Source organism: Garra rufa, chromosome 13 (assembly GCF_049309525.1).
Source record: "Garra rufa chromosome 13, GarRuf1.0, whole genome shotgun sequence".
NCBI lineage: Eukaryota > Metazoa > Chordata > Actinopteri > Cypriniformes > Cyprinidae > Garra > Garra rufa.
Genome location: NC_133373.1, coordinates 19,052,039 through 19,069,167, shown reverse-complemented (window position 1 = coordinate 19,069,167; position 17,129 = coordinate 19,052,039). Strand labels below are relative to the sequence as shown.

Sequence of the window (17,129 nt, the reverse complement as noted above, 5' to 3'; positions counted from 1 at the left end):
TTCCTGCTTCAGTAAACAGTAACCTGTATATTATGTTCGTATCTACCTGCAATTTATATTATAGTTAATAGCAACCTGTATATTGTGTTCATCTATTTGTACATTCTAATTGTAGTTAATTATCATCTGTAAATTATGCTCACAGTACTTCATCTGTAAATATTATCCATAGTTCTCCCTGTACATATTGCCTATAAGTGCACTTATAACTTATACCTTTATCCTGCACTTGCTGCTTATTGCACTCCTAGTTAGACCTAAACTGCATTTCGTTGCCTTGTACTTGTACATGTGTAATGACAATAAAGTTGAATCTAATCTAATCTAAATATAAACTTTGAGTGTGGACGGGGAACGTCCCCTGTCCAAAAGCTCTTGTAAGAAAGTCAGTACATGGGACACATCACATGATACTGGATCCTGATTACGTACTGAAGACTGACCACTTCAGAGCATAGAGACGTCTAGTAGACAGAGCTCTAGCTTCTAAAATGGTATTTTTGACTCTCGCAGGGAGTTGGTTAGACTCCCGTCGAGCGCCCAGACATGAAGGCTCCACAGTTCTGGTTGAGGATGCCAAATCTTGCCCTGCGCTTGCGAGAGAAGGTCTCTCCTCAGTGGTATCTGCCATGGTGCTGCAGACAGCATCTGGACCATCTCCGGGAACCAAATCTGATTCCTCCAGAGGGGGGGGCCACGAGGAGGAGAGAGAATCTCGTCTCCCTGACTCGCCTGATAACCTGGGGTAGCAGGGCGATCGGGCGAAAAGCATACAGATGGGTGTTGGGCCAATCGTGGGCCAGAGCATCCCGTGCTTTTGAAAAATAGATTGGGCAGTGATAGTTGTCTTCGGAGGCGAAGAGGTCGACCTCTGCCCTGCCGAAAACTGACCATATTCCCTGAACCGATAGTGGTGTAATCTCCATTCCCCCGGCGCCATGTTGTTCCTCGACAACATATCCGCCCCTTGGTTCAATCTGCCCGGCACGTGAACCGCTCGTAATGAGAGGATTTTATTCTGTGCCCATAACCGGAGACGTTGCGTCAACCTGTGAAGGGGACAGGACCTGAGGCCGCCCTGGTGGTTGATGTAGGCTACCACCGACATATTGTCCGACCGCACCAGGTCCTTTTAGGGCTGGGAGGAAGGTTTCCAAGGCTAGACACACTGCCATCATTTCGAGACAGTTGATGTGTAAGCATTGCTCGTGGCTTGACCAGGAGCCGAACGCTGGACTACCCTCGCACAGGGCGCCCCAGCCCCAGCTGGACGCATCTGTTGTGTCCACCTTCCTCCTGGATACCATCTCTAACTGGACGCCTGATATATACAGGCGAGGAGATGTCCAAGGAGCCACAGCTTTGAGACAGCGGCAGCTTACCTTGATGTAAGCATGGCCCAGGCGCCAGGCGTGGGACGGGACGTGCGCTTCCAGCCAATACTGCAGGGGTCGCATCAGCAAAAGGCCCAAAGGAATCACAGGAGACGCAGCGGCCATGAGGCCGAGCGCCCTCTGAAATGCTTTTAAGGGACGCAATGTTCCCAACTTGAAAGACATCAGCGCTCACTGAATAGTTAGGGAGCGTTCTGATGTAATCCAAGCTCGCATTTGAATCGAGTCTATGACTGTACTCAGAAAGGAAATTCGTTGTCTGGGAGTCAAACAGCTCTTGGACATGTTGATTTTCAACCCTAAGCTCTTCAGGTGGTCTAGCATTAACGACCTGTGAGCGATCAGTTGACGTTCTGAGCTTGATTCAGATGTCTGAGATCGAGAATTGGTCTGAACCCGCCGTCTTTCTTTGGTACGAGGAAATACCGGCTGTAAAATCCTGACTCTCTGTTTGCTATGGGGACAGTTTCAATGGCGCCCTTCGCAAGCATTGTTTGTACTTCGGCTCGAAGAACACGTGACTCGTTGTCCATAACCAAAGTCTGAATGACATCTTTGAATACAGGTGGCCTGCGAGCGAACTGAAGCAAGTAGCCAAGTTCCACTGTCTTTAAAACCCAATCTGACACGCAGGGGATGGCTTTCCAAGCCGACAGCCGAGCGGAGAGGGGTTCTAATTTTATTGATGCTAACTCGCCGCCTATAGAGGGAGCGTTGGCATTCTTGAGTATTTTTGATAATATCAGCGCATCGCCAGACGGGAATGTGCTGATGTGTGTGAGTGTAAGTGTGGGGAGAGGAAAATTGCTCTTTATAGTAAGTGTGTCCACTATCACAGCGGTAGTTTGAGGCGCACGCTGCCTTAGCGGGACGCGCCTGGTCAGAAAACCTCCGCCACTCAGAATTTTTCGAAGTGACGGGGAATACATGCGAGATTTCTTTAAGGGAATTCCAGAACCTGCGAGAATCCTCCTTTTTCTCTTCCTCTCCGCACGCACATCAGGACGGCTTCTGCGGCTCAGGGTCCAGCACTACGCGAGGGCAGGGACCTTGGCGCTTTGGAAATGGAAATTTCCTTGCCGTTCGGGGGCGCTGCTGCAGTCCAGGCTCCGGCTTCTGCGAGAGCTGAGGCTGCGCGGGCTTTGCAGGCTGCGGTGTGGACGCTGTCTTCGGGCGGCTTGAAACAGTCGCTGATGCACTGGGGCGTTTAGGCGGGAAGTGACGCAGCGCTTGCAACGTCTTCTGTGCCTCCATGAAACGCTCTGTGAAACCGTCCACAGCGGGGCCGAACAGACCTTTCTTAGAGATCGGCGAATCCGGGAAAGCCATCTTTTCAACGTCCCTGATCTCTGTCAAGTTCAGCCACAGGTGGCGCTCCAGCACCTCTAGGTCGGCCATAGCCTTCCCGACCGCTTGGGCTGTTGCCTTGGTTGCACGCAAGGCGAGGTCCGTTGCGGTGCGCAGCTCGCTAAAAGCACTCAGTTCACGGCCAGACTCGTCCATGTCACGGAGAAGTTTGGCTTGAGACACTTGGAGTACGGACATAGTATGCATGGCGGAGCCAGCCTGGCCGGCCACTGCTTACGCTCTGTTTGGGCTTGGAGGGCAGCACTGTAGCCTTCAGTCCTCTGCTCGCTGGCGGGAGGAGATGCACCGCTACCGCTTCTTCCAGAGGGAGAAGCTTGCAATAATCTTTTTCCTCCGCGCCGTCAACAATGGTGAGAGCTGTGGCAGTGGAAGGGTTAACTCGCGCTGAATACGGCGCCCGCCAGGTTTTAGTGAGCTCTTCATGGACAGCAGGCATGAATGGAGCTGGCTGCTGACGAGCAGGTGGCTGGCGCTTTCCCTGAAGGAACCATTCGTCAAGGAGGCCGGGGGCGAGCTCTTCAGGTGCCGACCAATCCAAACCGAGCTCCTCCACAGCTCGTTTCAGCACTAGGATCAGCTCTGTATCGACGCTTGGCGCGTCGACTGAGGAGGCGGGGCTTCAGGCTCTTCGCCGGAACACGCCCACTCGTCCGCATCAGAGGCCGTCAAGGACATGGAGTCGTCAACGACCATTTCCTCCTCGGAAACGCCGAAGGAAATCAAGCCGCTCGCATCAGGGGAGGGGCATCGATCATCCTGTGTGAAACACAACGGCGGGAGGGAGCGCGAAGGGGAGGGTGAAGGGCGCGGGCGCCGCGCCGACGTCACATCACTCGCGCCGTGAAGAGAAGACCCACTGTTCTGCTGCTTCTTCCTCCGTGGAGAGAGAGGCGGGAGAACATGGTGAGGGGGATCGCCTTTTCGGAAAAAGGCAATCCACGAGCGAAGACGGGAGAGGTTCATGTCCTCGCAATGAGAACATGAAGCCTCAACGAGTGCACCCTCCATATGGGAAATCCCCAGACAGGCGACGCACTCGCTGTGACCGTCTCATGCAAAGGCTCTTTGCATGAACCACACATTTGCACAATGCGCTTGGAAATTTGCTCAAATTTGCTCTTTCAGTCCTGGCCGGATAGCCGCAGGGGAGGCGGAGTCCACTGCAGGTGGCGAGTTCCACGGCGGGACGGCGGAGCGCTGAGCGGGCAGCAGGAAAGCTTCTTAGCTTCTTCCTCGGCTTCAGCTTCCTGCAGCAGAGTCAGCGAAGATGGTCTCGTCGCTGAAGGAGAAGATTCTGATGATATGATATTCTGATGATATATTCTGATGATTTTCGCCCACTTATATAGCAGTCAGCTCCGCCCTTTCTGGCGGGTGAAAGCGCCATTGGTTTGTGCAACTTCACAGATGTTAACAAATCAGGCTTCAGTATCGGAGTAAACAGGAGTTACCCCCATTAGCAGTCGTCAAAAACGAGAGTTACCTTTCGAAGGGGAACTTGCGACCATAGTTGCTTTTGGAAAAGCATCCCTGTTTAGTTGGCTTTATACGGGAATCATTAAAAAAAACAATTAGACATTTTATTTATTAGAACTTTTTTGTCACTTTACCTGCCTGGCTGTTTCCTTGATCTTAATTATATGATGTGATTACGCTCTTGTCTTGCAATCAGCCAGTCACTGCATTGTGTTGACATGTTCAAAGGGCAGATATATTAATTTTTGAAACCAAATTAAGCAGAGTAATCTCAGACAATGTAATCCAAATACTTTAATCAAATCTGCTAACTTGTTTGAATAACCCAATTAGTCAGAGATCAATTATCAGGATTAAAAGATCTGGCATCTATCAAATCATCTCAGATGTATTAAGATGGGTATGAAAAACAGCCCCCTGTTTCTGCTCTTCTCTGGCTTTGTCAGTCAACTTCTTGTCTGGCACCCAAAACTGTATTAACAGTCTTCTATCAGCCAAGACTGAATGTTAACTGGTTTTAAGTATTGAACAACTATGTTGATTAGTTGTTCAGAGACTAGACAAAACCGATATTTTCTGACAGGATTTGGTGCCCGGGTCTGGATCTAATATTTCTGATGTGGAGATTTGATCTAACATGGTGGTGTTGTTTTTCTCCACTTTTCACAACATGTTTGTGTGAAAGAACTTAAGCAGCAATAAGGACCAGATTTGGACACTTTAATCAAAAGTCTGGCTACGTAAGACTAGAGGTCACATGTTTCATGTTTGTCACATTTAAGTATTTTATGTTCCTCTGTTGTGATTTGATTAACAGGTATGTAGAAGTTGCAGTGGGACTGCAGAGCGTCAGGTGCCATGTGTCTCATTGGACTGCCCTATACTCTACAAATTGTCTCGTGTTAATCGGCATCTTTCCCGGGGACCATATATTCGCCAGCTGCTGGAGCAGTTCTGATAGTCCAGCAGTCCTTTCATTTTACTGTGGTGCTAAACACTGTGCTATTCAGCACAATTTCTGTGTATAATAGTTTAAAAAGGTGCTTTTTTCTGTGTTCTTAAAGTTTCCATCTTCTACTGTTTGACTGTGTGGTACTGCAGTGCAGTGTGACTAAAGAGGCCTTAAATACAGAAAAGAGGAAGATGATTTTGATGCACTGTGTTTGAATTTGCTTGGTAGTTGTCTTTTGAGTGTTCATTAAATGGTTACATTTCTGCAGATTGACAGGTCAGACATTTACAGCATAATCCTCTCTAAACTAACCTTTGTGCTGTAAAAATTTGTGAATGGAGAATATTCTGTTCTGGCTGTAATTCTTGTGGACTCCAATGACCCTCCAATGACTTTCTCTATTCGAAACCAGCCATTGTTACTGACCTATGCTACCTACCAGAGCTACATAACCTCTGTTTTTGTAAACTTGTTAAAAAAAAAAAAAAATTAAGGTGCTTTGTTTTTTAAAGAACATTTGTGGGTGAAGATCTAATATTGATATAATAAAATTCAATGTATTTAACAAATGCTTGTTTCAGTCAAAATGAGTCTGTTGGTTTTTACATCTTGGCATACATTGTAAGCTTTACAGATCTTTATTGGAAAGGGTTTAAACAATGTTTTTATGCTTGTTCAATAACCCATAAACAAGTATTGCTATGCACCTGTGGAACAGTCAGTAAGACACTAACAATTTACAGGTGATAGAAAAATAAGGTCACCGTTACAATAACTTGGGACAGTAATGAGACTTTACTACTAACAATAAAATATGTCCAGTGTCCCTGTGTGAAAGGAGTTTATAAAAAAAAATAATAATAATAAAAAAAAATTAACGGTAAACTGGCAGCTGCTGTGTCTAATCACAGACTGTGTTAAAACAGCTGCACTGTAGAAGATATTTGATGTTTATACAGTCATGTTGAATGGAACCTCAAACAAATAAGTTAATCAAGTCATTAAAAACAGGGCTACACAAAATGAGCAATGAAAATGACCAAGTCACTTGAGGTTTATCAGGACAAATACAACTTCAGACTGAAAAAAAGTCACAATTTAAACCATAATGTGTTAATATTTATTAATCAACAATCACTCAGTATGATTAGAAAAGTTAAAATAAATATTTTGTAAACATAAAAAGGACTTCAGCATTAAAATATTAATGTAATTTTGTACATTCATTGTGACCAAAAAAGCTTAATTTCATAAATTAATGAACTGTGCTGTTACTATTGTACAAAAAACTTTAATTTACAGTCAATTAATCAACAATAACAAATGAGAGAAAATCTGAGGCAAATGAGAGGAGTAGTTTGATATCCTAATATAATCCTAATATATGTTGGTGTCCAATAATTGGGCTGATTTGAAATAACAGGACAATTCTCAGTTAATATACAATATGCTAATTACACTACTTAAGAACATCCTGTACAGTTGTGAGCAGGAAAAGGCTTGGTGTGGATTATGTTGATTTATGTAATAAACATCAAACATGCAGTTGGCATTTAGAAAGTACCAAATCAACTGGCTAGTATGATCTTTTCACCCAAGAAAAAAAAACAGCCACTTTTCAGTTCAGGGCTGAAGTCCAACACCTCTTTAATGTAGTGCAACATACTAGTCTTTCTTCTCTCTGTTGAGGGACATTAATAGCTTGCGTCTGGGAGAGTCTGTGGATAAGGACAATGTGTTAGACAGAGAGGCCTGGGTTGTGGGGTCTCTTATAGGTGCCAATAAGGGGGCGGCCACTGATTGGGCAGCGAGTGCAACATCAGGTGGCCCTGAGGCTTTAGAAGGAGAGCTCAATAGGTTGGCATCATCCATCTCTATCACCTCAAAGTCTGCATCGTTCCACTGCTCAGCTTCACTTTCATTTTCCTGCTCCTCGTCTTCCTCTGCATTATCCAGCAGTGCTTGTCGGTACTCGCTCTCATCAGCATCTTTGGTGCATCTCCCTGGTGTTTTCCACAAGGTGGTGTCCCCTCCCGGTGATGCTAATTTGTACATGACGGGGAACAAGATAGAAGTGAAGGTGGATGTGCCAAGTGCCAGATACATCAGCAAGGGCTGATCATGCACCTGCCCCAGTAAGAACCCAATCAGAGCTGGCAGAACCATTTCTCCAAGAGCTGCACCCACCACAAACACTGCAGCTGACCGCCCTGTCACAGTCGTATACTGCTCAACCCATGAAATTCCACTGGGAAAGGTGGTAGACATAGAGACACCATATATAGCAGTGCACGCCCAGAGCATAGGGGAATTTCGGCTAAAAAGACACAGCAGGAGTGCAGAAACTGTGGTGCCCACTAGACTCAGTAGGATCAGAATGCCTGGGCGCAGACAAGCTGCAAAGAATATGGCCAGACCACGACCAGCTGCGAACGTTCCCCAGAAGAGTGAATTTAGTCCCGCTGCCTCAACCTGTTTCATACCAACATAGTCCTTGCCATAGATAAATATAAAGGAACCATATGCCACCTCGCTTCCAACATAGAAAAAAAAGAACAATGACAGCAAGAATATGAGTGTGTTATGGTGTTTGGAGAACATCTGCTTTCCTGAAGGTGTTTTTGCCCTATTTGAGTTGGAGGAACTGCAGGAGTACAGGAAAAAAAAGATGAGTGACACCAATAAAACAAAAGCACCAATCACGATGTAGGCCCACATGGATGTTAGAGTGGTGCTCTTTGGATGGGAGGATGACAAGCTGGCATCGAAGGTCTTGGATGCGTGGCCAGACGCCGTGTAAATGGAGGCATTGTCGGAACGCTGGCCGAAGACCAGCTTGGCTATGATTGGAGAGGCAAAGGCTCCAGCAGCAAAGCTAAAGTGCAGAGCTTGCAGGTGAGGTCCAGCCTGCTCTCCCCACGTATTCAGTATGAGAACATTACCGCCTGTTGAAAACCAGAAACTCTGTTACACTAGCACCTATAAAGGTTTATGTATGTTTAAGTATACATATATAGCTGCTTGAAAGTTTGTGAACCCCTCAGAATTTTCTATATAAATATTGCTCAAAACAATAATTTTTGCTTATGTCATGAATATAGACAAAGAAAACCCAATCAAACAAATGATTTAATATTACATATCTGTGAGTGGCAAAAGTATGTGAATCTCTAGGTTTAGCAGTTAATTAAAGGTGAAATTAGAGTCCATCTGTTCAGATGTGTTTTCAGTCAGTGAGATGACTATCAGGTGCCATTGCCTGCCCTGTTTTATTTAAATCTATCAAAGTTTGATCATGCTTGTGAAAGTGGCACGGACAAAGGAGAAAGAGTTACTTTTGCTCATCAGGCTAGAAAAGGTCACAAAGCCTTCTCTAAAGAGTTGACCCAGCAACAAGTTGAAGCGGTTCTGTACTGAGAAATGGGCTAAAATTCCTACTACAAGTAGTTGTGCAGGACTAATCAGCAGTTACAAGAAATGTTTAGCTGTAGTTATTGCTCCAAAATGGGGTCACACCAGACACTGAAAGCATACATACTTTTGTCACTGACAGATATGTAACGCTAGATAATTTTTCTCAATAAATAAATACCCATATGTATTTTACAGGTGCTGGTCATATAACTAGAATATCTTCAAAAAGTTGATTTATTTCACTAATTCCATTCAAGAAGTGAAACTTCATTCCTACATTTATTCCACACAGACTGATATATTTCAGGTGTTTATTTCTTTTAATTTTGATGATTATAACTGACAACTAATGAAAAACCCAAATTCAGTATCTCAGAAAATTAGAATATTACTTAAGACCAATACAAAGAAAGGATTTTTAGAAATCTTGGCCAACTGAAAAGTATGAACATGAAAAGTATGAGCATGTACAACACTCAATACTTAGTTGGGGCTCCTTTTGCCTGAATTACTGCAGCAATGCAGCGTGGCATGGAGTCGATCAGTCTGTGGCACTGCCCAGGTTGCTCTGATATTGGCCTTCAGCTCTTCTGCATTGTTGGGTCTGGCATATCCCATCTTCCTCTTCACAATACCCCATAGATTTTATATGGGGTTAAGGTCAGGCGAGTTTGCTGGCAAATTAAGAACAGGGATACCATGGTCCTTAAACCAGGTACTGGTAGTCCTGTTGGAAAATGAAATCTGCATCTCCATAAAGTTGGTCAGCAGCAGGAAGCATAAAGTGGTCTAAAACGTCCTGGTATACAGCTGCGTTGACCTTGGACCTCAGAAAACACTGTAGACCAACACCAGCAGATGACATGGCACCCCAAACCATCACTGACTGTGGAAACTTTACCTCAAGCAATGTGGATTCTGTGCCTCTCCTCTCTTCCTCCAGACGCTGGGACCCTGATTTCCAAAGGAAATGCAAAATTTACTTTCATCAGAGAACATAACTTTGGACCACTCAGCAGCAGTCCAGTCCTTTTTGTCTTTAGCCCAGGTGAGATGCTTCTGACATTGTTCAAGTGTGGCTTGACACAAGGAATGCGACAGCTGAAACCCATGTCTTGCATACGTCTGTGCATAGTGGTTCTTGAAGCACTGATTCCAGCTGCAGTCCACTCTTTGTGAATCTCCCCCACATTTTTGAATGGGTTTTGTTTCACAATTCTCTCCAGGGTGCGGTTATCCCTATTGCTTGTACACTTTTTTCTACCACATCTTTTCCTTCCCTTCGCCTCTCTATTAATGTGCTTGGACACAGAGCTCTTTAAAGAGCCAGCCTCTTTTGCAATGACCTTTTGTGTCTTGCCCTCCTTGTGCAAGGTGTCAATGGTCGTCTTTCGGACAACTGTCAAATCAGCAGTCTTCCCCATTATTGTGTAGCCTACAGAACTAGACTGAGAGACCATTTAAAGGCCTTTACAGGTGTTTTGAGTTAATTAACTGATTAGAGTGTGGCACCAGGTTTTCACAATATTCTAATTTTCTGAGATACTGAATTGGGGTTTTCATTAGTTGTCAGTTATAAAAGAAATAAACACGTGAAATATATCAAGTCTGTGTGGAATGAATGTATACATTATACAAGTTTCACTTCTTGAATGGAATTAGTGAAATAAATCAACTTTTTGAAGATATTCTAATTATATGACCTGGGGCCTCATTTATAAAGACTTGCGTAGAAACCATCCTTGATTTTATCTAAGAACTTTTCTGATTTGATCGTAAGAGCGATTCAGAGAAAACGAACGTACGCATGAAATCCATGCGTACGCCAGTCATTCGGTTATAAATCACAAATGATCGTAGAATTGTGTGCAGCTGAATGTTCCGCCGTCGAAATGCCCCTGCTTAATTAATTAACATATAAAATGAGCTCATTCCTAAAGCAAAAACTCTGTGACAATGGCAAGTAAAAAGGAGCGCAGAAATCAAATTATAGTGAGGCTGAACTATCTGCAATACCAGGCATTACCACAAGGAAACGGTCGTACACCAAGCTGGAATCTGACATGGAGATAAGTACTTTTCCACGTCAAAGACGGTTTTTATAAATCTGTACTTTGACGTGGATTTGATCATACGAACACTCTAAGATCAAATCAGTGCGTAAGAAAGTTTTATAAATGAGGCCCCAGCACATGTATATATTTTTAACTCGCGTGTTTTATTGGGTTCTATTTGTCTACTTTCAAGACTTAAAAATCTGATGATCTTTTTGGTTACATTTATGCAGAAATATAGAAATTTTTTAATGGTTCACAAACTTTCAAGCAGCACTGTACAGTATATACAGTGCCATCCATAAGTATTGGGACAGTAAAGACAAAATTGCTTAGTTTGCTGTGCAGTCAAGGCAACTGTAAATGTGATTAAAGAGGATTATGAGACAAAAGTACTAAATGTCACATTTTATTATTGGGTGTTTCAACACAAACATGTTTTACCAAATAAAAAGGACAGCACTTTTAGAGTTTTATACCCATATCTGATGAGCATAAATATTGGGAAAGTTGAATTTAAAACAAATGTAGAAGTTTAAAAGCTTATATTTAGTTGCAAATCCATTGCATGCAATCACAGCACTTTATATACTGTATATAATAAGTGTCAACAACAATGCTTAAAACTACTAAAATACTTACTGTTAATTGCTTAATTCTGGAATTAAACTATAACACCTTGTCTACATCAGGCATGTTATCTTACCTGTATCTAAAACTCCCATAGACACCCCCACACCAGACATCAAAACAGTGAGCAGCCAAGCCTTTTTACAGAAAGGAGTACCAGACATCCCAAATGCTGTAATTAACAACGAGAAGCCTGCAGATATAAATCAACCATAAGTAACAAATCACTAATCATACTTTATAATATCACATATTCATCCAAAAAAGAAACATAAGAATAAATACAAAACTACTGACAAGTGTACTGTAACTACCATAACTTTTGAAGTTTCTAAAACATTTCAGCCAAATAAATCTACAAATCTGTGAGGTTCTAACAAAACATAAACCATGAGACATGGCTCCTCCGACAACGGTCACTAAACTCATACAAGATAGTTTGTAGAAGAGTAGCAGGGATGTTTTATTAGGCAATGTAATTTGCTTTTATGTCTCTTTATTTAGCTCTTTCTGTGCTTTTCCTTTCACTTTTTGATTCATTTAAATAAATAAAATTAAAATTCTCTGCTCTAAAATCTTTGTCCTAGATTAAAGATATTAAGCTTAATCAGGTGATAGTGCAAGGATTGCAGATTCCCCAAACCGGCAACCTTTGCATTATGAGTCCATATGGTTAACTGTTAGACCAACTATAATCACTTATAATACACTTTCGTAAGTAAATAATTTACAAAAGTTAAATATTAAAATGATTCTCTCAATTAACACAAGGTCCTTTTCTCTGAGGAGTCCATGGGCCTTACCCAAAAGCAGATGGGGATTCACACAGTCAAACAGGATCCCTCCTAACAAGGAACCTCCAATGTATCCTGATGAACGACCCACAAATATATAGGATAAATTACTGATGTTCTTGTTGACATTGACAGCCAGGTCCTCAAAGGTAGGGCCCAATACAGAGATGGCCATTCCCTATAAATATACCATATAAACAAATACATGAATATAAAAATATAACATAGTTAATGTGGACATTTTAACACATGCATAAAAAAGGGACTGATATCTTACAAAGGTTCAGTCATGACATTAGATGGTACTTATTTATATACCACAGTATTTACATGGTACTCATACTCAAGACATTTCAAACAATACTATAAGATTATAAAAAATATATATAAAAAAGAGGTATTTAAAAAAAATACCTAAACTAAAGAGGTATTTAAAAAATAAATAAAACGTATTGTTAGTGAATGCATACAATCGGTTTAAAAATCATTACTCCTGAGGAGACTAGATCTTATTGCTCAAAGTAAGTTCTTGAATAAATAGTGTACTTCAAACGTAGGGCACAAATCACGGGGCAGGATCCCCCCATCTGAGGGTTATGCTTCCCTAAAGATATCATTACAAGCGACTGTGTATTGTAAATCATATAATGGACATATACTTAAAATAACTGTGCAAGTAGTAAAACAATTTTAATGCGAAAAAGCGTTTGAAGTTCAGAAATGTTTTAAGTCCCCCTTTCTTGCCTCACAGTGGTTTGGTCCACTGCCTGCTTTCCCCCTTTACTGATACACACACGAGTCAGGTGGGTCGGAGAGAGAGAAGTTCTTCAGTAGTTATGTGTAAGGTACTTAGGCAGTCAAGGCTAATTCACTTTAAACATCGGGTGAAGTGATTCTTTCTCTTTAATACAGATGATGCTGTGTCATTAATAAATTAGTCATGACAAAAAATTATGATATCCAATGTATTTTTATTTGAGCGATTATAAGCTTACCAAGCTTAGCTTGTTTATTACCGCAGCTTGTCACCCACTACAACTAACACAGCGATAAGCCTGTGTGTGAACTGATATTAGCCTAATATTGTAGACCTGCCGATGTGTTTGGGTTTACTCAATACAGGTCCTTCTCAAAAAATTAGCATATTGTGATAAAGTTAATTATTTTCTGTAATGTACTGATAAACATTAGACTTTCATATATTTTAGATTCATTACACACATTTGAAAGTAGTTCTAGCCTTTTATTGTTTTAATATTGATGATTTTGGCATACAGCTCATGAAAACCCAAAATTCCTATCTCAAAAAATTAGCATATTTCATCCGACCAATAAAAGAAAAGTGTTTTAATACAAAAAAGGTCAACCTTCAAATAATTATGTTCAGTTATGCACTCAATACTTGGTCGGGAATCCTTTTGCAGAAATGACTGCTTCAATGTGGCGTGGCATGGAGGCAATCAGCCTGTGGCACTGCTGAGGTGTTATGGAGGCCCAGGATGCTTCGATAGCGGCCTTAAGCTCATCCAGAGTGTTGGGTCTTGCGTCTCTCAACTTTCTCTTTACAATATCCCACAGATTCTCTATGGGGTTCAGGTCAGGAGAGTTGGTAGGCCAATTGAGCACAGTAATACCATGGTCAGTAAACCATTTACCAGTGGTTTTGGCACTGTGAGCAGGTGCCAGGTCGTGCTGAAAAATTAAATCTTCATCTCCATAAAGCTTTTCAGCAGATGGAAGCATGAAGTGCTCCAAAATCTCCTGATAGCTAGCTGCATTGACCCTGCCCTTGATAAAACACAGTGGACCAACACCAGCAGCTGACTTGGCACCCCAGACCATCACTGACTGTGGGTACTTGACACTGGACTTCAGGCATTTTGGCATTTCCCTCTCCCCAGTCTTCCTCCAGACTCTGGCACCTTGATTTCCGAATGACATGCAAAATTTGCTTTCATCCAAAAAAAGTACTTTGGACCACTGTGTTTTATATTGTTTTTAAAAACTCCTCAATTTAGTTGTATCAAATTTAAGGCCATAAAAAGTTTGAAATATGTTAAATAGTATAAGAAAATACTTAATTATAATTTAGGAGGTCGTACATTTGGGGACGGAAAGACGAGAATCGCGATAGGGCTGGATTAAACTTCAAAAGGCAATGATGTCATTGAATAAATATGCATGCTGTAGGTTTCAAAGTCAAAACACGGCACTGATGTCTTTATATGAATGTATCTGAAGGGAACCGACTGTTTTCAGAAACATGTTGTTGTCATTTTCATTTATTGCCTGATAAACAGCGTTAATGCTGATTTACCCTTACTAGGGAAACCTTAATATTTCAGCGCTCTTAAAGCGCCCCCTTGTGACAGAGAATTACTTTTTCTTTTCCACATTTTTTCAGCTCTTTATGGTCAAATTATTGCAATTATCGACCTACGTTGTTATGCAGCAAACACAGAGTTGTAAATGTTAAAGAAGTTAATTTGCCTTCTAAATATCTAAACAAATAAGACAGTAATATTTATGTTTTTTTAAATAAATATAATTAATGATAAACTCGATTTATCCCTTTTAATGGTATAAAGGCTGAAATTCCATTGTATAAGATATTTTGTTTTGTGTGAAGCTGTATCTGAATTATAAATCATGCCATTTTATGCCTCAATATTCTACCGTACGTTGTCAAATCCTACTCATACTGTTCATTTTACTTCTGCGGCTCTTAAAAAGGGTCACAATTTGCCTTAAATTGATATTTAAAATATTTTAAATAGTGAAATAAAATTCCTTCCTTAATATGTTTGTTTTATTTCTATACTCTGCAGTAAAGCCTGTTGTCTACAATCTTACAATACAATACAAATTGTACAATACAATACAATACAAAGTGAAAAAAATATTACTGATTCTGTTGTTTGAGTTCTGAAACGCAATTTAAACTTCAAATAATGCATAATTTGTCTTATTAATGACATTGTTACTTGTTACATAAGTAACTGGATGCCTACAATGAGGTGATGGACCCTAGGGGCTCTTTAATGTCTTGTTTCAGATGCCCTTTTTATACTTTGAGCACCTGCCCCTTTAAAGGTCTCTGCACGGCCCTGCTATGAACCAACTCATATTTAAACACGGTCTCCATGCTATGTACACCTGCTGTGTGGCTTCAAAAGAGGTATTTCTGCAATTTTTCTACTAATAACACACTTTAATATTGTGGGATGTGTAGTACTGCATTACTAAACTACAGTTAGCCTGAGTAAATATCAGCCTGTGTCTTGTTTGCGTAGTACCATGCTAATACCACGTTAATAATCAAGTACCTTGCACATACTATGTAATGTACTGCATTGCACATAAATATGGTAACCAAACAGTATCATATGTAAAAATATCATAGTAATATCCTGGAATCAATGTAGCATAGTACCCAGGCCAGGATTAACCTGTCAGCCCTGTTACACCACTGCTTTGTATCCTGTTTCACGAGGATACTGTAGGCTACCAGGAAATTACCATAATAATTATTTTTAACATCAATTTTCAGTTATTGCTTATTTTCAGATAATATCTACATACATACAATTGTATATGAGAGTCTTCTGTTTTACATTTTAAAACAAACAAACTGAACATACAGACCTACCAGCCCGAGAAAGGATGCGCAAAGCGCAAGGCTGACCAGCCATTGCCAGCATGCCCCAGTATTGCGCTGACTTCGTCCTGGTCGAACTACAGCAACCTGATCAGAACCCGGGTACAGTACTCCTTTGCCCCCCTTCAGAGCGCTTTTCAATCCCTTCTTAATGTCCTTACGCTTGTCAAAAAGCGTATCCTCTTCCTGATCGTCGTGGTCAATGCCCTCTTCCATCCTAGCGAAACGAACGTGTTTTTTCTTTGGCGCTGCTTCAGCGGATGGCATGGCAGCACGACTCTCGCGCTGTTGTGTACGGTAAAACTGTCAACGCTGTTGTGGGTTTATGGTCGACCTGAAATGACCCACATTTGACCTATTCTTGCCTATCAACGTATTGTATTGTATGGTTGTATAAAAAAGCAGTAAAGCCAAACAGAAATGTGGCTTCGATCATTAGTAGAGCAGAAATATCGCGTGACTGTTCATTTCAGGTACTAGTTAGAAAGCTTCTGGTTCAAAACTTCCGTAGTCGGTGCGCATGCGTACAAAACCAACAATTCTTTTTGATTCGGCTTGCAGACCGGCTAGTTGCGTGCATGTTGCCATCTCTCGCGCTGGAGTGTGGATAGACTTTAGTCAAAGTCTGTTCCTGTCCCAGTATTTTCTTGAAATTAAATTCTTAGAAAACAACAACCATTATACAACAACTGGCATTTGATGTGGGTTTGAGCATTTCATTATGACAGGCTACTACATCAGCCTACTAGGTTTTTAATGAAAATTAAATATCAAAAACAAATGTTTTTTAATTGCTTTTCCAGTAAAGTTCATGCTTCCCTGAATGAGGAAATGAAATTTCATTTGAGCATTTGATTTCTCATCTGAGAAGCCATTTTGAGAGTTTGATTTATTATTTGATAATTTTAGCAATTGATTTATCATTTGAGCAGCTGTTTGAGAGTTTGATTAAAAAAAAAAAAATTAGTTCAATAGTCTCTTACTATTAGCCATGAAGATTAAAACAACACGATTTCCATCAGCAGGTTCTTCGATACTGGAACTTAACTGAAATATTTAAACACAATTTTACTCTACATAATACACCCTTGTGAAACAATATATATATTCTTAGTAATCAAAAATCTTTGTTTGTAGGGACTTGGATGGAAAAAGGAATATTGGCAATATCACATTTGATGGATAATTATGGTAATTTTTTATATTATAGATTTGTGTGATAAATTTATTCTACAATGCTCAATTAAAGAATACAACAAAGTAATGAAGGCCATCCCAGTACCCCTACAAACAAGCGATATCCAATCCTTCCTAAGGCCAAAGAAGTGACATTTAAAATTCTAAATGACATTTATCTAACTTTTTGCATGAAAGATTTAATTGGGAGAA

General features: G+C 41.1%; 2 protein-coding genes across 4 annotated transcripts in view; one reads left to right on the top strand and one right to left on the bottom strand.

Moving 5' to 3' along the window:
* The window catches only part of rev3l (REV3 like, DNA directed polymerase zeta catalytic subunit), a 175,498-nt gene extending 169,739 nt beyond the window's left edge, over positions 1-5,759 (top strand). The window contains exon 32 of the mRNA XM_073852739.1: positions 5,056-5,759. Coding sequence (XP_073708840.1) covers positions 5,056-5,196 — 141 coding nt within the window. The 3' untranslated portion in view covers positions 5,197-5,759. The remainder of the gene's footprint in view (positions 1-5,055) is intronic.
* Positions 5,760-6,287: 528 nt separating this feature from the next.
* mfsd4b (major facilitator superfamily domain containing 4B) lies at positions 6,288-16,226 on the bottom strand. 3 transcript variants are annotated; one of them, XM_073852929.1, is made up of 4 exons: positions 15,732-16,226; positions 12,092-12,260; positions 11,365-11,481; positions 6,288-8,135 (listed from the first exon to the last, which is right to left on the bottom strand). In XM_073852929.1, the coding sequence occupies exons 1-4, from the start codon at positions 16,005-16,007 to the stop codon at positions 6,856-6,858; spliced, it is 1,842 nt and encodes a 613-aa protein (XP_073709030.1). In that variant the 5' UTR covers positions 16,008-16,226; the 3' UTR covers positions 6,288-6,855. The 3 variants fall into 3 exon arrangements, with proteins under 3 accessions (XP_073709030.1, XP_073709031.1, XP_073709032.1); XM_073852930.1 differs by having other exon boundaries at positions 11,365-11,460; XM_073852931.1 differs by having other exon boundaries at positions 15,728-15,864.
* Positions 16,227-17,129: the final 903 nt, after the last annotated feature.